We start from the raw sequence: 21,796 nt of genomic DNA, 5'->3' as shown, positions 1-21,796 counted from the left end.
AAGCAGTGAAGTTCAAATGAGACAGTTTAAAACTACCCAACTTCATACCATCTTCACACTCCAGAGTTATTTTATCAAAATCAGAACATACACACCTGCCTAGATAACTCCTGGAAATCATAAAACCTGAAGAAATTAAGGTTTCTAAGTTCTGTTTTGACAAACCAAAGACAACTACAGGTAAACTCCTCCGTTTCAAAACAATGTTTTTAAATAGTCCAATTCCTAGAGTTGTCTCAAGGAATCCTACCCCGTGACAAAATTCCCAAATGAAGATGCCCACCCACCCCCACTACCCCTGAACACCTGGAAGCAAACCCAGTGCTTGCCAGCCCATGCCATCAGTCCATGGAGCGGGGAGCCCTGCCTCTCGAGCCCCGGGGCCAGCGGGCAGTGAGGCCCAAGCCCAGTTACGAAATGAGAAGAACCCACTGCTCCTCCCACCTCCTTTCTACAAGCACCTGGTTTGTCTAGAAAACCCACAGGGCTGCCGACTGAGCAGCTGTATTTATGAAACACTGACCAACCAGAGGGCTTGTTGACATCGAGGCTATAAGATTACAAAATAACAGCAGACAATCACAGGATATCTTCTTCACACAGACATCAAAGAGCGCTGGCAGGAAAAGCATAACTGCATAGCCTCACATACATGTCACACACAGCAGACATGACACACAGCACCACTGATGCCAACTGGGCACACTGAAGAATCTAAACCAACTAACAAATCAATGCCATGTCACTCCTGAGAAACCCATCGACACGGCTCAAGGTGAATGAAAAGGCCGAGCGGTCAATGGCCCTGTCTACCTGAAGCCGAAACCCACGAAGCACTGGCTTTCAAGTAGTTAGTAACTGCTATGGACTGAACTGTGTTCCCCCAAATTCTTAAGTTGAAACCCCAAACGCTCTCTCTCCTTGCCACATAAGGGCAAGCCAGGAGGAGCGGCCTCAGGAGAAACCAGCCCCGCTGGCATCTTGGTGGCAGACGTCCAGCCTCCAGAGCTGTGAGAAAACAAACATCTGTCATTTAAACATCCATCCGGTCTGTGGCATTTCATTATGGCCGCCAGAGCTCCCCAAGACAGTAACTATTTTAAGTAAGTATTCTTATTGATAAACTAGACCCAAGGAGCTAAATGTTACAAAAAATTTGATCTTACCACACAGCATTATCTATAAAATACATTTGCCAAAACACTCAGCTTGAATCTAAGCCTTTCAGATTAACCTTCCCACTGGACACTCCCATGAGGAAACACTGACCAAATTCCAGAAGGTGGGACAGTCCATGAAACAACTGACTCGATGTTTGTGAGAAGTCAGTGTCCTACAACCCAAATGTCACACTGCCAAGGACAGAATACACACAAGGTGGTCCATCCATACGATGAGATACTACTCAGCCATTAAAAAGGAATGAAATAGTGACATGCTACATGGATCAATCTTTAAAATGTTACGCTGAGTGAAATAAGCCAGTCACAATAAAACACACAAAAAAAATACTGTATGATTCCATTCATGTGAGATACCCAGAACGGGCATCTACGGAGACAGAAAGTGGACTGTGGGGATGGCTGCACATGTCTGTGAATGTGCTACAAGCCATTGAATTGTACACTGCAAGTCAGTGAGTTACATGGCGTGGAAGTTCTATGTCAGTACAGCTGTTAGGCTAAAAAGTTTTGGTCAGTATCTTGAAAAAAAGAAAAGAGAGAGAGAGAGAGATGGGAAAACCTGTTGTAAGTTAAAAGAGAAATGAGGTACAACAATCAAATATATGGTGCCTGACTAGACTCTACTAGAAATAAGGTGATTTGAATTTGGGCTCCAGAGTCCCAGACAGTTAAGAGCCTCGTCCATTTGGGCCTGGTTAGGGGCCTGCCCTGTTCCCCAAGACACACGCTACCCTGTTTCAGGGTGAAGTGTTACATGTGGTCTGGGGTTGCTCTGAAGTTCTCCACAAAGACAAAAGTAGAAAGAAAAGTATAGCTATATGTTTCCCACACAGCAGAATGTTACTAGTTGTTGAATTTAGATGGTTAGTATGCGTTAGAGACTGTATATTCTTTTTATTTTCCTCTAATATTTGAAATGTTCCCTAATAACATTTTAACAGTCTTACCTGGGCTCTCTGTCTGTCGGCTGGCAAAGCTGAGTATCTCCTGGCAGAAGTATTTCCGTTCCTCTTCAGTTAAGTGATGATCACTGGCTAAAAGGCTACTGGTCTGAAGGTAGCTGGAGTGGAGAGTCAAGGGGCCTGCAGAGAGGACCTTACACCCATGGGTGCTGTACACACACAGTTTCTCCAGGCCCAGGGTCCAAGAGATGGTCTTTTTTTTTTAAATTATTAGAAACTCAAAAAGAGATAAAAAATATATGGACTAGGCATTTCACCTCTATCAACATGGTACCTATGTACAGGCTGACTTTTTCTCTCCTAAGTATTAGGTGTTTATTAAACATTCAGTTATGGGCACTGTTGCTGTTTAAAGAAAAACCAGTTTTCCTCTTTCATGAAAATGCTGCACTTAAAGGATACTTCTCAATCTGTCCAAGGTGTTTCTGACACTCAGCCAGCTGCTTCCGTGTGTGTGTGATCGGTAATGCCCAGCCCTCGGCCAGGTAATTCTTCAGTGCTCCTTGAAGATAGCTTTCTGCCTTTTGTGGAGACTTTTTCCTCCTTGCAAATCAACAAACAGAAGCTCCCGTCATGGTTCATGATCATCAACAAACTTAGTCATAATCTTCACAGCCCTCCGCCAGGACCTGTGCACCATCTCAGTCCTTCTCGGGGCACTGCCCTGGTCTGAGAAAGAGCACCCATCAGCAGCGTATCATTGGGCCCAAGGAATGGGCTCAGGGGGACGGTCCCCACACCATTTGCCCAGCAGCAGGCCCTAGTCAAGGAAGCGTCACAGCTGAATCTCACGAGAAGAAAGCGAGGGCACCGTCCACTGTTTCAACCTGACGTATAAGGACGCCACAGGTAAGCGAAGGTGAAGGGTCTGACGCCAGAGGCACAGCTAGTTAGGGCAGAAGCTATGAAATCAGGCCTGAACGTAGGGAACTGCAGAAGTGGTCTATATGGCCCAGCCAACAGGGGAGCTAAAGCCAACGGCACTGAGCAGGTTTCCAACAATTGCAGAGAACTGTGAAGAATTTAAATAGCAACACTTATCACCCAAGAGGAGATCTTCCCAATTTAAACCTTCAAGATGTTCAGAATAAAACAAAGCACAGTTGAAAGCACAATTAGCAAGGGCTTGCCAAAGCCTCCAGGACAACATGGGCCCCCTGGCCCTCCCCAAAGGGCTGGGACCACCAAACTCATGGGTCAAAACCTAACACTAAACAGGCATCCTCAGAAGACACCCCATTTTTACTATCCTACTCTGGAAGGAATGAAATTTCTCAAACTCACAAATCAAATAAATCTTAAACCTATCAAATTATATGTGTTCGTTTTTCTACACTTTTATGGTTCCTTCCCACCCCAACCCTTTTTAAAGAGGTCCAAACCTTCAATACTTCTTCAGTTACTATCTCTAGCCAAATATTCTTACATTCTAGAGCTGAAAGGGAGTCAATAGACCATTCATCCCTCAGATCCCCAGAGACAGAGGCCAGTGGTCACCCAGCTAGTCTGTGGCCAGCTGAAACAAGGACCCAACTCTCCAATTTGCTGCTATAGCTCCTGGCCTCAGAATGGACCTGGAGACAGAGACCAGGTGGGCACCACTCACAACATCTGCAGATATGGCTCCTTTGCTCTACCAATAACTTACACCTAAGATACGCCAGATGGAGGTCAAGGGAGCCAATTCCGGCCCTGACTGCTGTTAATCAGCTGTGTGACTGGCTAGCGCAGCTGGGAAACTAGACGTTCACTTAGATGATCTATGAATCCATTTTGCAGCCACTTCGATCAGTTAAAATAAATCATTCCTCCTTGTTTCAGCTAATAAAACTACTACAGATTTCAAGATACCATTTCAAACACACACTTCATTTGGAAAACCTTAAATATCTTTACCCCTTATAATGTATATTTCTTTCCAATGCTTTCAAATAGCAATTACATTTCCAGCCAGGGTTTCTCCCCTTTGGCAGGATGATTTTATCAAGTACATGAGAAATATGCTGTCTTGTGTCTTTTCTGTGAACTCCAATTCCAAAGCTGGAGAAAGACTGGGGACGTTCCCGCATTTTACACAACACTGTTCAGTCATGGTCACCTTCTTTCACGACATAACACATGCAGTGCAGTTACTTTACATCACTGACCTCCAGGCTTTCAAATCCCTAGGGGGCATTTGATATAAACTAGAGGAAATGCTATGCAACAAAATACTTAAGAATCTACAACCCAATTTAGTTGCTATTAGATGTAGATTCTTAAATATTTCCTCATAATTCTTTAAATGAATGTAATTATAATATTATATATTACATATAATACCTATGTACATTAAATGTAAATTCATTATGTTAATTTAATTAAATAAAATACAGAGACCAGTAATCAGTATTAAGAGTAACAAGCTGAAAATCTCTCCATTTGGTTTTCAGAAAATTGAAAAAAAAATGATGACAACTGGTTAATAGATTCTACATTTTTCATTCTATAAATTTAGGTACATTTCATACTAACTCCATACGTAACAAATCTTCTCTTAATACATGTGTGAAATGTTTGAAATTCAAAGAAAAGTTCAAAATCAATTACATGTAAAACTCTGCCAGATCCTTTCCGACAAACTTAGCAGATCGAATCCTTCCAATACTTGTATACATTTCAATGGTAGCATGGGACAGATCCTGTGGAAAGGTAAAAACAAACAAACAAAAAATACATAATCGTACTTTAATTTTAATGCTACACAAATCTGACATTTATGTACCCAAAGCTGAAGCAAAAGACTTATTAATATAACGTTAACATTATCTTTTTACTTCGCATCTACTTTTGTGTTGAGCTTTTATGTACTGTAGTTTATACAAAGTTGTTAACTAGCACATAAAATTATGAAGCATAATAAAAAAAATACAAACTCAGCAGGCATATAATATTTAACTGGTCCAAGTACTTCCTGTATGTAGGTAACATTTCTAGTATTTTTCTCAATCTTTGGATAGATAAGAGGGACAACCTAAACAGAGGCTACCATCTAATGCTCCTGAGTCAACCATAACTCAGGTGTGCAGTTAACTCACCAAGTTTCCACCTATACTGCTTTCGAAAGTCCCAAATTTAAACCCTCTAAAATCAAGCACAATAACTCTGCTGAAGTCCAAATTATTCCTTTGTCCATGGAAAACCAACTCATTGTCCTGTTACAATTACTATTCTATTGAATGAGCAATGCCATTTTGAACAAAATTATAAATATCTGAAGATAAGTTTATGCCTCAGTATGGCCCCATGAGTACTAATAAACATCTGATGAACAACAACTATTCCAGGTTTTACCCACAGTTCCCTAGGGTACCAAAGAAACAGAAAAGACAACAAGAAGGAGGTCCCATCCCTGGCTGGGGTGGCTCAGTGGATTGAACACTGGCCTGTGGACTGAAAGGTCACCAGTTCGATTCCCAGTCGAGGCACATTCCTGAGTTGCAGGCTGGGTCCCCATTGGGGGCGTGCAAGAGGCAACAGATCTATGCTTCTCTCACACAGGTTTCTTTCCCTTTCTTTCTCCCTCCTTTCCCCTCTCTCTAAAATAAATAAATAAAATCCTAAAAAAAAAAAAAAAAGGCGGTCCCATATCCCAGTTCATTCCCAATTCAAAAGGTCACACAGCAGCAAAAAAAGTCTTCTAGAGTTGGGTTTTCTGCTATGGTTAGACAGGAAACAACATATAAAATACTTACTAAGTAGTGTTTTTCAAAAGCTTCTACTGATGACAATGCCTCTTTGAGTTTCTTATAAGGACTCTGAGCTGTGTTGGCTTAAACAAAAAGAAATGAGTCCTTATTCATCTTTGTTTTTTCCAGACATAAGAGTTTACATTGCCCCTCGCCTACTGCAGGTAGATGACTTCACCTGAGAACTGTGGAACTACAAACACAGCCATGCAGACTGAAACTGCATAAATACCTATCTTCTTGTCCAATTAATAAATGCATGAAATAGTCTAAACCCTTCATATAATACTTTTATCTTTGACTGAGATTAGAATTTTTAGAAGTATGTATTACAAATCCTCCAATGAATTAAATTCCTGCCAAAAGGATCTGAGGGGGTCTCCGGGTGAAACAGTGCGACATAAATGTTATATGTCTCCCTTTCAAAGGCACTTCACTTAGTCAGGGTCCGTCCAGCTCTTTAGGTACTCCTGGCTCCAGCACAGTTTTGCTGAGTCATACTCATCACTGTTCTCGTACCCAAAGGAGCTAGTAATGGTCCTCTCCAAGTGCTTTATTACCTGGGAGTAATTTACTGAGGGAAAGGGTTTGTCTGGCCGTATTGTTAGAACACTGGGTCATCTGTTAATTCACAGGGAGACTGGGTGCATTTAAGGGCACATGGGCTGTAAAGAGTCATAATCAGCCATGTAAACCTGTGAGAAACTCGGACAGTTTTAAGAAACCTTCCAACAATTTCTTAAACGAGTTCTAACATTTCTCCATGTAACTAAAAAGTAAAATATCCTACATATTAATCTAGCCAACTAATCCTGACTGCAGTTTCCCAGACGGTGAATTATTATATTGTTAGAACTTAAGTTACATGTGCCAAGTTACAAGCAACATTTCATTACTTCCCACTGTACTACCTGCATGGGTACATCTCAGAAAATACCTGTTTCAGGTCGCTCAGCTCCCAAACCTGCCAGAAGATCAACTGTCCTATTGAGGTCTTCTGAGTTAGGTCCTTTTTCCGACACAAGTCCACACAGGTAGCCCAAGGACTTTAGCTGATGAGATAAACCCACAATTTCAATTAATTTGCCATAAGAATCAGCAGAGAATTTACACATTTAAATATAAAAATTAAAATCCAACTAAATTTTAGAAGAAGCTTAGCTTTCCAATCTATATGAGTCTTATCTGGATATAAAAATACATCTTACTGGGGTCAGTTCAAAGTCCTCCCTTGCACAGTAATTCTTGGAGCGGCACTGAAGCTGGCCATTCTGAGCTGACGCCCTTCACCTGCCAATGTACTCCCGCGCTCTCAAGGTCTCCGCGCAATCTGCACGCCCATCAGCTGTCCACAGGGGACCACGCTGCATTTCCACCCGCTTCGCACTCCATCCTCCTTGGCAGACCCCCACCCGACAGCGGGCGGAGAACCACACCTTCAGCACGGGCATAACACGTGCTTCATCTGTGCTGAATAAAGTGATACGAGTAGGAACCATTTAGTCCATGGCTGCCACCAGACACATCCTAAAGCCACTAGAACTGCCCGTAGAGTGACCAAGTGAACAACCCGTTTCCAGACAGCTTATTGCATCCGTCCCGGAGGCACGGCCACAGACGACACCCATGGGTGCCCTCGGGGCACTTACCTTTCCTGTGGCGTAGCTCCATAAGCCCACGGTGTGGGCGATGTTCGAGTCTATCTGCGCCCGGTCACAGCAGCCTTCTATCCTCTGCAACACCTCCAGACAGCTCAGGAACACCCAGCAGTCCAGGGCGCCGGGCGGGACGGAGACCTGGGGGGTGCAGGCGTGGGGGCGTGAAGCGGGCGCTGGGGAAAGCACCCAACCCCACACGTTCCAGTCTGCCCCTTCACGCAAATACCCGGTCTACTAGTGTTGTCACCTGCCAAACTACAGACAAGGAGGGGACAGCAACAATAATTACACTGGTTCACGTACAAAGAGGAAGGCGGCATCTATGACCAAAGACATGATTTCAGTGATGTCCGTGACTTGGTAGGAATGTAACTTTCAAGAATAGATTTTTTTTTTTTTTAAGCTTATGAAGAAAAGAAGCCTACAAGGAGGCCAACTATCATCACTTACTCTAAGTTTGTGACCTGGTCACATCTCAGTTTGAAGAGCCCATATTACAAAGAAAGGAAGCTAAGACCTCAGATGACTGCTGGGTCACACTGAAGAAAGATCATATTCAATACTAGAAATCTAAATATTTAGTAGCTATCGGATGATATTTAGTAAATACTGTTAATATTTTAGGTGTGATTATGTCTCTAAAAACGAGCTCCTGTTGCTTCGAGATACACACTGACACATTTATATGCAAACGAAACATGGTATCTAGGATTCGCCTAAAAAATAACTCAGGGGAAAGTGGACATAAGAGAATTGGCCACGTGCTGGCTGGGGACTGTTGTAGCGGTCGAGGGGTAACCCAGAAGTTCCTTTCACTATCCTCTCTACTTTTGCATATATTTGAGCTATTCCATTAAAAAGTAACAAAACAAATGTGATATTATGCAAAAGCATCTACTGTACATGATCAATTATTATATAAAAGGTACTTTTTCACAGTTTTGCATATGTGAAATCAGAATGGGTCTCAATCAACGGCATCATAACACTCACAGTTGGCAGTGCCAACTGCTTTCTTGGAGGCATTAACATTATAAAGTATATCATAACTGACACCAGTTTGGGTCATTGGCACCATTCAAATTGGGAAGCTACGAGGCAATTCTGTCAGCTGACGAGTGACAGGCTGCACAGTGCTGACGAAACTGACTTGTGTACGAAGGACTCCTTCAGCACACCCTGAGCACAAGTGAAAGGATTTGGAACTAACTAGAAAAACCAGAGTGCCATTAAATGTTCCTATAAAAGCTAAATTGTCTAGTCTCTGGAAAATGAATAAATTACTTAGAGCATTTGAAAAGAAAAATCAGCATAGAAAAAAATTACATAATCAGAAGCTACTTTCATAAAATGGCACAACTTTCTGGCCCAGACAATGAACCACACCCAAAAGGACGCACAGATAAGCTGGACGCAGGACGCAGCTCTGGGACCCTGGACAGAGCACGCTCCTCCGTTCCCAGTCAAACCAGGTGGGGCCTGAGTGGCTTCACCTCATGGGCCTCCTGGCCCCAAGGTGCCAGGCGATCTGGGTCCTTCCCCCTCCCAGACTCCACCACACAGGTACCAATCCTGTGGAGTCTTCTGCACCACAGGCCCCTGGTCCTCAGGCACACACTGGTTATTTGCCAGGGTGGATAAAAGACAGGGACCAAGCCAGGCTCTGCACAGTGCTTTAGGTTGAGTCCTGTGACGCGAAGGACTTGAGGATGCCCAGCAATCACTGTGGAGCACTCTGAAAGCGGAGCCCCAGTCACTGCAGGTACCAGTAGCCAGGGGCAGGCTGGCCGGTTTCTGGGACCAGGGTGCCCCTACCCCTGAGCACAGGGTCACTCTCCAAAGCCTGCGGGAGTGAAAGCAGCAGAGAGAGCGCAATGGGCCCGTGGCGCACACAGCTGTGTGCGTGGGAGGAACCAGGAATCACATGCACAATGGGAACAGCGGGTCACTTTGTCTTCTGCAAAAAGCAAGTACCACTAGGTAAGTCTGAGGAACGGCATGCAAACAATAACACTGTCAGTCAGCAGCAGCATTTCTAGGGCTAAGAAAACAAACCCAGTGGCCACAGCTGAAGCTTCAACTTGCAGCCCAGAGAAGGTCAAAGCCAGCAGACCCCACGCTGACACTAGTGCACCGACATGAGGTGCTCAGCCCTATTGTCCAGACATCCAGACGTCCAGACGCAGTGCTGGTTTTACTGACTGCAATCTGACACCTCCCACCAAGTCCTGCCCGGTGGGAGGTCACACACACTCTGTGGTCCCTGCATCCCTGGCACAAGCTGGCTCCTGCCACCAGGTCTGCTCAGTAACTGTGGTGTTCTAATTGTCCCTATTTTCAGAGACTTTCGCCACTTCCTACATTTCCTATCACACGCCAGTTTAAATTTAAGTTTTCATGGAAAGACAAAGGCACAGGATTTGGTACAACACAGGGCACCGTATGACACCTGTGATCTGTTGCTTCTCAGTGGCATTCATTACATTGCCACTCATCTGTGTGTCCATCTGGGCTCCCAACCAGACCCCAGCCAAATACCCCCAGCTAAATACCCACCACACATTTCAAAGACCAGGCCAAGATGGACTCCATGGCAGCAAGAACTTCAGTCATGGTCACATAAGGCTTTTGGAAATTTTAGTGAAACTTACTTATTTAAAATGATTGCAGTAATACTTTTTCCATTACTTAAAGAAAACCAAGTTACAAAATACATACAGTGAGGTATATAAACAGCACAGATTCTAAGTAATGGAGACACCACTCAAATCAAGACACCCTTTCCATTATCCTAGAAGGTTCCCCTGAGCCCCCTTCCCAGTCAATAGCCCCCTCCACTCTGACTCAGTCACCAGCAATGCCTCCCGCCTGACTGCGGGCCTTCCTGCAGACCGAGCCACCCAGCGTGAGCTCCTCTGCACTTGGCCTCTTTTCTCAGCACAATGTCAGCACAGCTCAACCTTGCAGAGTCTATCAGCAGCTTGTTGTGCTTGCCTATGGGCTCAGGCCTTTCTCCGATACACCACGGTGTCTTCATCCATCCCCCGCTGGCAGGCTTTTGGGTTGTTTCCAGGGTTTGGATACTACTGATAAAATGATTACAATGCTGCCCCCTGTCTGGGGGACGGGGCGTTCTTGGATCCAGAAGACCCCAGCCCCTGGAGGAGGCAGGCAAGCTCGGCACTGGATCTCTCAGGAAGCCTCGTGGCCCAGGGAGCCCCTGCTTCCTCTAACAGCTAAATAGGGCAGTGAGGGGGCCCAGAGCATGGCCTCACCGTCCCGTGTCCATAGTCTCCCTGTCCAGATACAGACTAGTAATCAGAGGTGCTGATCATAAGCCATATTGCTTAGAAACATGGTTGCACCACCTTTACTCCCAGGAAATTAAGCATAGTCAGGGCCACCTGCTGGGTTACAAGCTCCCCTGAACACTGCCATACTTGTCTTCCGGGTGGACTCACTTCTCTTGGGTACCTAGGAACGGGATTGCTGGGTCACAAGGCGGGGGCACGTTTACGCTTTAACAGACACTGCCAAAGGGTCTTCCAAAGTGATTATACCAGTTTACACTTGTACCATCACACTCAAGGTCCAATTTTTCTACATCCTCACTAAAATGTGGCACTGTTGATCTTTTTTAAATGTTACTTTACCTATTATTGCAGCGTTTGAGGGTTTTTCTTCAAAGTCCCATAAACTTAGAAAAAGAGTGGTTGTTTTGCAGTCATGGTAACAAGTAACCAGTAGAACCCATTTAAACCTCTACGTGTTTCTGTCTACACCGGGCTGTGTGTGTATTTAGCCCCAGCAGATGGGGCCAAACAATTTTCCTAAGTGATGGTACCATCCCACTCCTCGTCAACGAATGCGGTCCCGTATCTCTGCCCTCTCACTGATACCTGTCTGGCCTTCCCATTTTAGCCAGCCTGGGGTGGAGGAGGGCGTCCAGCGTGGCTTTTGTTAGCATTTCACTATGATGAACCGATTCATGCGCTTATGAACCACTTGGATATCTCTGCCAGTGTTTCATACATGCTCTGTGGGAGATCTCTGTGCATTCTGGGCAAGAGTCCTTCCTGACCACATGCTCTGTGCTCGCCTCTCACTCACTCAGGGCACCTACTGATGGAGAGAAGTTTTGATCTCCATGCAGCCCAGTTTATCACTCTCTTCCTTTATCATCAGTGTCCTTTGGTCCTATTTTTAAAATATTTGCTAACTTCAAGGGCAAGAAGACATTCTCCTGTATTATCTTCTAGAAGTTTTCTTGTTTATCTATCATGTGAAATTGTGTGTGGTGTGAGACCAACACCTATTTTTACGTATATTCAGTTGACTCTGTTAGAAACAAGGACATAGTGACTCCCAAACCAGTAAAGAGTCATTGGTAGCAAAGGGCAAATGTAATTAAAGGGTCTTAAGGGCAAATGTAATTAGAGGGTCTCTGAGAAGGGAGCTGACAGCACTGGCGTATCTACAAACCACAGAAGGGGCATTTAGATAACCGTGTTAGGTTGTAACTCCGGAGTAACCAGTAATGGAGAAACGGGGAAGAAGGAGAGGGGAGGGGGAGCTAATTGCATTAGGGCGGGGGAGCTAATCACTCTCACTTTAGGGTAAGGAAGATAATCACGTTAGGGTGGCAATTTTAGGGTGGAAAAGATAATCACTTTAGGGTGGCAATTTCAGGGTGGGGAAGTTAATCACTTTCAGGGCAATTTTAGGGTAGAAAAGATAATCACTTTAGGGTGGCAATTTCAGGGTGGGGAAGCTAAGACTATAAAACCAGCCATCTTTGTCTACTTGGCGCGCACATTCTCCTGGCTGTGAGGGTGCGCCCGGCTCTGCAGACTTGTGAATAAAGGCCTCGCTTTACTGCTCAAGTCCTGTGTCCCGGTTTTTATTGTGAGCGTTTCTCACAGTAGGAAAAAAATACTCTGTATTGGAGTCACGTGAACCCACATAGAACCGGTGTAACTCTATGGATGTTGCTCCTTGATTCCTAACAGCTGTATGGAGCAAGTACACTTCCATTTTGCCACATTTTCCATCAGCGTAGCTGGCCCAAGGCTCTAAACCAGCACCGCTGGGTGGGACCCCAGGCCCAAATGCAGAGGTGGAGCTTGTCCCCATGTCATATGGCCACCACACTGCCCCTTCCTCTCAAAGAAGATATTTGTATCAACTGAGAAATCAACTGGAAGTTGATTTCCATTCATTTAAAACCTATCCCACTGCCACACGGACCACAGAAGCAAACATAGCATTTCCTGCTAAAGAGATGTCACAATCAGAAATGCCCAACAGCTGCACTGCTTAGGCTTTGGGATTTCAAAGTATCAGTGTTGCAGGAACACAGATCTCTGGGTAGGGGCATTCCCATGCCCCTCCGCCCAGGTGTCCTGTGACTCAGGAGATGATGAGCTAATCTTGTCTCCGCCTGCGGCTTTAGGCTGTTCGGGCCACTGGGTCATGGAATCCTGAGGACAAAGAGGTCTGTTGAGTACTCCATCTGCCTCCTTGAAGATAAAGTCTTAAATTGGGGCTGGCCTTGATGATTAGTAGATCTGCTTTGCATCCCTGATAGGTGCTATCTAAACCAGAAGTTACCCTGGCTGTATTTTACATATTAATGATACTTTGTAAAAATTCTTTCACTTATAAAAATTCTTTTATTGTTGGCTGGAAAGTCACACCCCCTGTTCTAGCAACGTTTGAAATCCTAATAAAAGGACGGTGTGACCTCTCGCTCTTTCGCTGATGGTCTGAGCGAGCCACAGTCCTCCGTGCGTACTGGCCATTCATCCTGCTTGCTGGAATTATCTCAGCGTCCCCGACCATATTCAACACTTCAGATCAGCAAACATACGCCTAACCCTGGAAGCTGGCTGCGTCCACAGCATCGCCCACAGCCAGGGATGGCACCATTCTGAGCCACCTCAGCCCCGTGTGTCAGAGCCAAAGCTCAACGCTGTCCCTGACACAAGCACTGCCGAGGACCCAGAGGCCCACGCCACCTACAACTGGCATCTTTCTTCTTTCAGGCACAGAGCAATAACTGGGCTGCTCCACTCACTTCCACAAGGGCCAGAAGACGAGCCAGGTAAGCAGAACCAGCTGTGCACTGGGCAAGCTCACAAAATACAAGTGTGCTGCGGTGTGGTGGACGAGTGGGACACCCCATATCCCTGTGCGGGACACCCCGCGCCCCTCTGCGGCCCCCTGCAGGTCTGGACATGCAGGAACGATAAGGGACCCATGGTGGGACAAGACACTGGTGTGTGACGACGAGATACTGGATATGCCCACCACACTGCACCCCCTGCTGTCATGTGCGATGCATCAGTGGGCTCCCCTGCCTTCCAGCCTCCAGAATGCCTGGAGGAGACAGGAAGGCCGCAGAAGGAAGTGGCTGTAGTGCTGGCTCCCTCCCCGGCGGCCGCGGCCCCTCACCGGGGGGCCCAGCCCTCAAGGCCGCCTGCTCTGCTGGCCCTGGCAATGCTTCCTCTCCTCTCTACAGGTCCGCTGCCATGCTATGACTGGTCAACCTTCTAAGGCAAGAAAAAGAATTTAAGAAAGAGCCTTAACGCCTTGAGTTTGTGACAGGCTGGGCACAGCACTACAGAGGCTGGCTCTGCACCATCTCTATGGCTCCCCAGGCCTGCCCCAAGCCGCACGGCACCGCCTAATCCCCCCTCCTGGGGTCATCCCAGTTTGAAGTGCCGTGGGTGACCTGCCTAGACTCTAACACATGCCTCCACCCCCTCCCCCAGTACACTAACAAGACAAAAATCACTCAACAGTTAAACTCTCCAGGCACACAGGAGGACAGACAGCCTGTCTTGTGAATGAGTGGTTACTTCGCAGCACCCCAGGTCTGTACAGCAAGATCAGAGTGGCCAGAGCAGGTGATTTAAATCTACTGGGTTAGAGAAAGCCAAAGAATATCATTTCAAAGGTGGAAAATGGTATTTTTCCTCATTTGCTCAATTATATGTCTAAGGTAAAAACAAAAAAAAAATTGATATAATTCTTCAATTCTTGAGTTTATGGCAACTGCACTAGCCATTTCTCCTTTAGAAATTAACTAAAATAATTTGAATAGAAAGGATAGAAATAATCTCCTGAGATTATTTCAAACTTGGTGTTGAGTCTGTATTTAGTATCCCGGGGCGCACAAAATAAAAGTTTCTGTATTAGGAAAGACCTCCTTAACGGCTCAGCTAACCCTCCAAGACCCTTCCTCGCTGCCCCATGGGAGTGCTGGTGTGGACTACGACAGAAGGGCCACTGACCTGGCATGGATGATCTGATTCTGTGACTAGTGATGCTACTGGGTCAGTCATCTCATCACCTGCAGACACACTCACTCGGCTCTGCACTGAGGAAGGCAGGGAGGGTACCTAGGAATCCTCTGAAGTGATGCCTCACATTCTGGATGTGCACACACGCACCTTTCTGGGTGAAGAGGCTGCAGAAATTAAACGGCAGGGCACCCCTGCTGCTCTCTCCTCTGCAATGTTTATGATTCTACAGGCAGCCAGAGAGTTCGGGGATCCCAACGTTCATTTTTAAAGGCAGTACTTCACTATGGAGCACGTGTTCAGCCTCCCTCAGCAGTTTCTTTCACACACATACGCACACACATGTTCGTAACATACCTTCCGTTAATCTTTGTGCTACTAATTAATATGGCACAGCTGGCTGTGCGTCACACTGTCACCTGCATGTTCATGGGCAAAATGAAGACAGGTCTGAAATAAAACAAATATCTACCTGCAAAACCTAATTCTTCATGTCCCACATCTATCGGGGGAGTAATCTTTATCAGTGGAGACCTGCTTCCATAGGATAAGCCAGAGGCACCTTCAAACTTACATTAAGAAACTACTCTAAGAGGGTTGCTATGGTCCAACATAAACTCCACCATGTTGAGAGCAGAAATTACCTTTTCCAGCAATGAATGAATGTAAAGAGTAGCTATACAAATTACATACAAAAAAGGAAGGACATTCAGAAGAAAAAGAACGCTTTCCTAAGCACCATCAGTTCAGTGCCTGGGATTTCCGTGTGAACAGTCAAGAAAAGGGAAAACGGGGAAAACAGACGACTCACTTCCAAGAGCTTCAGCTCCTGCACACAGCTGTGCAGCAGCTCTAGGGCGCGCTGAGCCACCTCCCACGGCCTCTGCAGGAAGAGGAGCAGGGTGCACTGGCGAGCAAACAGGTAACTGCGCAGATCTAACAGGGTAGCTTCTTGCCTCTGTATCAATTCACGCTTCTCCATATCTATGGGCTTTCGGAGGATCAATCCATTCCAGCTCTTCACCGGCTGGCAGAAAAAAGCCAGCCAGTTGGCGCCATCTAAACAAACACACATCATGAAAGGCTGACTACGGGTCCCTTCACCTCACTGAGACTCGCGAGGGGCTGCGGGGCTCAGGCACCCGCGGGCAGCTCACCACCCAGTTACTCCCTACGCGCCAGCCGCCCCCTTCTGGCTGGTGTGGAACCAGTCTTGGGAGGTGGAAATGGGGTCTTTAGCACAAGCACCTCACGCAGGACCTGTCACTTGGCTATGAGCACAGGGGAACGTGACCTAGGCCCAGGCACCGGCGCACCATGCCACGAGGTCAGAGATGGCGGGCTGAGGGGTCAGGGAGCCTCGGGCTCTATGGTCGGTCAGCTCTGAGGGAAGGCGTGGCGCCTGGGCTGGGGGTCCTCTGGGGCTGGAGGGCAGCCTGCCCACGCGGCTCCCTTTGTCTCCACCCCTCACCGCACCCAGCTGTCTCTAACTCAGCCATGCTGACAGCCTGCGTGCTGCTCCGAGAGAAAGGATGGGAGGCAGAGGAAGCCTGGAGCAGCAGGAAGCAGAGGGGGAAATTCTGGCTTGTCAAAAATGTCCAACGGTGCCCTCAATTTAAACTTATAACCCCAAGACTCCAATATGATCTTAAAATACCCATAGGAATCTAGAATAAGAAGTCATTCGATCTTTATGGAAAAAAGTCTAAATCTACTTTTCTCACTCCAAAGCAGAGGTGTTATGACGATTTCATTGTATGTCGATGTCAGGAAGTGACTCGATGATGGCATCTGACGCTACTGAGCATCTGCAGTGCCCGCGACAACCCACAGCAGCCCTTACTGACTGGGACCTACACTCACAGCCGTCCGAGAGCACCCTAAGTGCGGTGCCCAGCCAGGCCCTCGAAGTCCCCCCACTCCCAGCATTCTCCTGGCTCCTGCCCACCTGCCCTCCAGGCCTCTGTGCTAATGCCACCTGCTCAGAGAGCCTTCCTGGACTGTCCTGTCTAAAACCGCACAGCACTTACCACAACCCGGTCCCCTCCCTGTGTTCTTCTCTGCAGCCTGCACCTATTACTACCTGACCCTCAGTTAAATATTTATCTTTCTGTGCCTGACCCTGTTTGCTCCCCACTGCACTAAGAACAGTGCCCACTGCACAGTGGATGCCCAACAAGTATCTACGACATGAAGAAACAAAAACGAACAATTTTATTAGCTAAAATTTGGACCAGGCTTACTTTTGGATTTTAAGTTGTTCCAGATTCATTTTAAAACTGAGAAAACAAAGGAATTATATAAAATATAATGTAAGAAATGTGTAAAGGATTTAAAAGATATATATGTAGAATATATGTAAAACATAAGAAATGTAATTTTATCTCTTCTAAACTTTTTAAATTTAATTAATAAATACTTTGCTTTCATGATATGTTTAAATTTGTGTCTTGGCAAAGTAAGAGATCCAAAACTGAACTTGATAAAAACTGGCTTGAAGTGGGAAGCACCAGTGACATTTCATCATCATTTCCAGAGCAAGGGTGGTGCCGTGGCCCAAGTGGACTGTCCCAGGACTCTTCTTCCCAAGGATTTTCTAGCAGACACTGTGGTTCCCTAACATCACTCTTTTCTTTGGACACCGTGACAAAGGTTCTCTCAGAAAACAAAAATACCCAGAAAGATGTCTATTACAGCCCTGCTGTGGTGGCAAGGGTGGAAACAACCCAAAGGCCCAACACCAGGGGTGGCTGTATAAACTAACGAACCCACACTAGGAAGCACTACGTGGCTATGAACAAAAATGACTTAGAACTTCAGCTGGCAAATGGGAGAGATGCCTGTGACGGGCTGTTAATAAGAACAACAAGCTACAGACAATTATCTACATATTCAATGTCATTTCTGTCAAAATAAATTATCAACCAAAAACCGAGGATGGATTATAAACTGCATATGGTTTCACTGTGCTAATTTTGTACTTTTAAAAGAATTTAAGAAATTACCTGATAGTTTACAAGAAAGGTGAACACCCATTACACTGGTGTCCTATAAAACTCACTGCAGTGAGCACTCAAATACCACAAAGACGACCTCTCAACAGAAGTAAAGATCCCCACCCTCACGCTAACAGGGGGCACGGAATCAGAAGCATCACCAGCCAGTGGTGAGCTGTAAAAATGACGCTTTATACCTGAAAAGCAACTTATTAAATGCTTTTTATTACTTGGGATTCCTCTAAATGTACAAGTGACTAAATCTTAACTCTCGCATCATTCCTACTGAAACCATATGGTTTATTTTAAAACAAGAACACAAGATGACGTAATCACTCTGTGACTGAATGGCAGCTCCCAGACTACCTGGAAGCAGGGACACTGTGCTGGGACAGGGATGTGCGTCTACATGCGGCTACTCACCGCCAGCACCGAAGTTGACCACATACTGAGAGAACAGGGCGTCCAGCTCATCGTACTGCACCAGGGCGTCCTCGAACTGCTGCAGCATCTCAAACACAAAGGCAAGTTCCTCCTGTTTACCCAAAGGTTCAAAAAAGCAAAAACATAAATCAATATTTTGAAACACTACACAGCTATTAAAGAGTATAACAGAGAGAAGCAGGCAGCATTAGGAATAATGTTTATACTATGCTAAGTGAACACCAGTCTAATGACATGTCAGCATTTACGCAGGCACAGAGCGGGAACTGGAACGAAACAGGAGAGGGCCAAGGGGAGTTCTGACCCTCGGCGACTTAGCAGCAGCACAGGACACCCCAGTCACCTCTTGTCCTTGACATTCCCCTTGCCAACCCAGAACATACTTCTAACTGGTCTCTTCCACATGGAAGAGCTGGGCCATATTCTCCATTTACTCATTTAAACAGTAACTTGTGTACATCTATGCAGGCTTCATGGGTATTAACTTCATTCGTGGGTTAAAATCCAATTCTGTCATTATTTACTTTGCTGCATACATGGGTCAGCTCTGGCCACGGGGAGGCTCCTGTAGGTGGTGCGTATGGTTTTCTGGCGGATCTCTGCCTTTCTTGCGCACTTCCTTACTTGCTGGCTCTACAGATACTACAGGTCCGCATGTGCTTTCCCTGCCTCAACCCTGGAATCTACTACTTCCACAAGGAGCTCCAGCACCTTTTCATGGGAAACAGAGTTTAGAAGCCAAGATCTGGCATTAGCTGTGCTCACTGCTACTGAGGGGTCATTTTTCCTAGGCCCTGTCAGAAGACAGAGCATGTGTGTGTGTGTGTGTACTAACCCTCACACACACACCCCTCCATTTCTGAATAAACTCATCCATTCATCCGCTCACCCACCACACTGGGCGTTCACACTGTTACCTCAGATTCCAATCCAACACCACTGGGTTCATTTAGAATCCCCCTTTCCTTGTTTGTAACTCTTAGAAACTAAGTTAAATACGCTTAAATGGTGAAGAGACAGGACAATGTGAAAGTCTGTAGTAGGCCAACCTCACAGGAAATTATAAACATTCAAATTCCCTGATGTGCACCAAATCATCCAAATGCCACTACAATATAAGCATCAGGGTAACAGATAAACATCAAAATTTCTAATCAAACTGGTCACTTACTTGTTCAAAGTATATTATTTCTTTAGTCATTAGTACACTAGTGATAATTTAATTATAAAAAATAACTTTTTAAAAATACGTTAAACACAAACAAGGAACCCTAAGAGCAAGATTCTTGTCCCTCTTTGCAGTGTTGGGAAGACCCCCTCCCCTGAATTATGCTATCACACATCCCTTTTGTTCATTAAGACTTTTTTTCTTAAAATAGAAAATGAGCTGTTAGAGACTACAGTTTTTTAAATCTAAACTTTTTTTAAACTGCAGTAAAGAAACTAGCCTAAGGCTATCTTTTACCGGCACCCTAGATTTTATCAAACAAAACTAGAGAGGAGAGGCTCCTAGGAAGTCCTAACGCAGTCGCAGTGCGGGGCAGGCAGTGGGCATCTTTCCTGTCGCGACCATTGCCGCTGCTGGGGCTCCTCTGCTACGTCAATTCCACGGCAGGTACCCCAGAAGGCCCGAGATGCTGCTATCAGTCTAAGGACAAGGCCATTTCATAAAAGGCTAAATGCCAAGCTCTGAAGCTCCAGGGAGCCGATGCTATAATTACTCGGGAATAGTAATCCCTGGTCTCCTGCCCGATAAGCCAAGAGACAGAAACATCTGTTAGCTACTATATTGACTCTCAGTTTTAAAAACTATGCCAATAGGACTTACCACAAGAGAGCTGCCTGACTTAGAAAGAGGGAAGGAGGGAGGGAAGAAGGAAACTGTCCAGTTCTGTCATTAGTCAGTACCTGAACCATGAAATATTCACAAAAGCTCCAGCCTGGCTCAGTTCTCTTCTCCCGCAATGTTCTCATGTCATCCTCAAACTTGCCTAGGTTTTTGGTAAAAGACATAAGAAGCAATGTCCTGAGTTTGGTCAAGAAGGTGTTCCAAGATTCCTGAGTTCGAGAAGAGTCCTTCAGGGGATCGGTGAGCACAACACACCTGCAGAGACATAAACGGACTACCTGGAAAATACTCTCCAAGCAAGCATCATGCCCTAGATTTCCTCCCAATGACTTCCTTCCTCCCCTCCCTTCTTCTCCTCCCTCCCCTCTCCCTTTCTTCCTTCTTCAGCTGGTGAAAAACACGAGGCGGGTGGTGAGAAATCAGATTAGGAGAAGGTTTAATTCCACACACACAGTAAGTGCTGTTTCCAGGAGAATCGCTGTAGAATAGACCGGAAAGGAGAAGAGGGATTTAAGATGAATCTTGCATCTTACACCCTGCCTCCAGGTTCTCTGTAAAACAGTGATCACGTCGCACTCAGTTCCCAGTCTCATTTCCCCTGCCTCCTTCAAAAACCTCTTTTGGTTCCTTGTAATTGACAAGATAAAATCTGAATCACTTAACACAGCATATGAGGACCAGTACACCTGGATCCAACAGAGCTGTCTAGCTTTAATTCCCACTGTTTCCAGTCGGAGCCCACTGACTCCTCATGCTCTCCCCTCTTTTCATCAAACACACTTCCTAGGCACCCTTCAAAACCCAGCTCAGCTGACACATCCTCACTGACCCTCCCTCCCCACCCCCCAGCCCCCCAGCTTGGCCCCTCCTGTCCCTCAGTGCCCCGCTGTGAATACTTTCTCTCTTTGTAGGTCCATCTTCCACCAGACTCGGAGCTCCTCAAGAGCAAGGTGAATAAATAATAAATAAAGCTTAGAGGAACGTGGCTTGACATGCAGGTATGATACAGTTTCACTATAAAATGACTGTACTCATGCAAAAATATCAAAGGCATGACATTGTAAGAGTTGCCAGTGGATTTGGAAATGGTTACATATCCATCTGACAGGTTAGAAAAGGTAACAACTTTCATTATCCCTCCTTGATAATAATTTAGAAAAAAGATGAGTAAGTCTGAACTCAGAAATAATTTTAAAATATTGACGTTATGAGTTTCAACATGTCTCCTCAGTAAATATTTCACCTGAATTACCGACAAGCAGCGAAATGAACGGGTTCTGAGTTTCACTTCTCTGCACCCTCCGCATCCTTCGGAGGAAGGGCTAACTCCATGGAACGCTCAGTCACCGGACGAGAGCAGGGAGGAGCTCCACAGTGAACAAGCAGCACCAAAAAGAAAACTGAAAAACCCGTGGCTAGCTTTAATTCCAGTCACTCCACCCACTCCCCCACCCCCACCCCGCCCCCGCCCTAGATACTGCTTCTTCCCCTGAAAGGCAGAGGGGTCCAGCCAGCTCACCCCTAAGTCCTCCCCCTAAAGCACTAAAATGCGTTTATTCACCACATGAGCTGCTAGAATCCACCAGTTCAGCGGTTTATCCTGGAGGGCCCCTCAGGGGTTGTAAGCACCAGCATTATTCCCAACCAGACCCAGAATGAGACACACACAGA

The 21,796-nt window shown here is 45.8% G+C and overlaps 1 protein-coding gene across 2 annotated transcripts in view; it reads right to left on the bottom strand.

The window, feature by feature from the left end:
- TRAPPC10 (trafficking protein particle complex subunit 10) overlaps nucleotides 1–21,796 on the bottom strand; it is a 78,324-nt gene that overhangs the window by 17,420 nt on the left and 39,108 nt on the right. The window contains exons 5-13 of one of the 2 annotated variants that reach the window (XM_090272141.1): nucleotides 20,185–20,380; nucleotides 18,256–18,367; nucleotides 15,648–15,895; nucleotides 7,524–7,670; nucleotides 6,812–6,926; nucleotides 5,881–5,957; nucleotides 4,736–4,827; nucleotides 2,549–2,689; nucleotides 2,132–2,244 (exon numbers count right to left, since the gene is read on the bottom strand). In XM_090272141.1, coding sequence (XP_090128267.1) covers nucleotides 2,132–2,244; nucleotides 2,549–2,689; nucleotides 4,736–4,827; nucleotides 5,881–5,957; nucleotides 6,812–6,926; nucleotides 7,524–7,670; nucleotides 15,648–15,895; nucleotides 18,256–18,367; nucleotides 20,185–20,380 — 1,241 coding nt within the window. Of the gene's footprint in view, nucleotides 1–2,131; nucleotides 2,245–2,548; nucleotides 2,690–4,735; nucleotides 4,828–5,880; nucleotides 5,958–6,811; nucleotides 6,927–7,523; nucleotides 7,671–15,647; nucleotides 15,896–18,255; nucleotides 18,368–20,184; nucleotides 20,381–21,796 lie in introns of those variants that run through there. The other variant, XM_090272147.1, reaches the window with a different exon arrangement.

This window comes from Furipterus horrens, unplaced genomic scaffold (assembly GCF_987537825.1).
Source record: "Furipterus horrens unplaced genomic scaffold, mFurHor1.1.pri manual_scaffold_1, whole genome shotgun sequence".
NCBI classification, from domain to species: Eukaryota; Metazoa; Chordata; class Mammalia; order Chiroptera; family Furipteridae; genus Furipterus; species Furipterus horrens.
The sequence above is the reverse complement of the archived record's forward strand: the minus strand, read 5'-3'. Positions and strand labels throughout refer to the sequence as shown.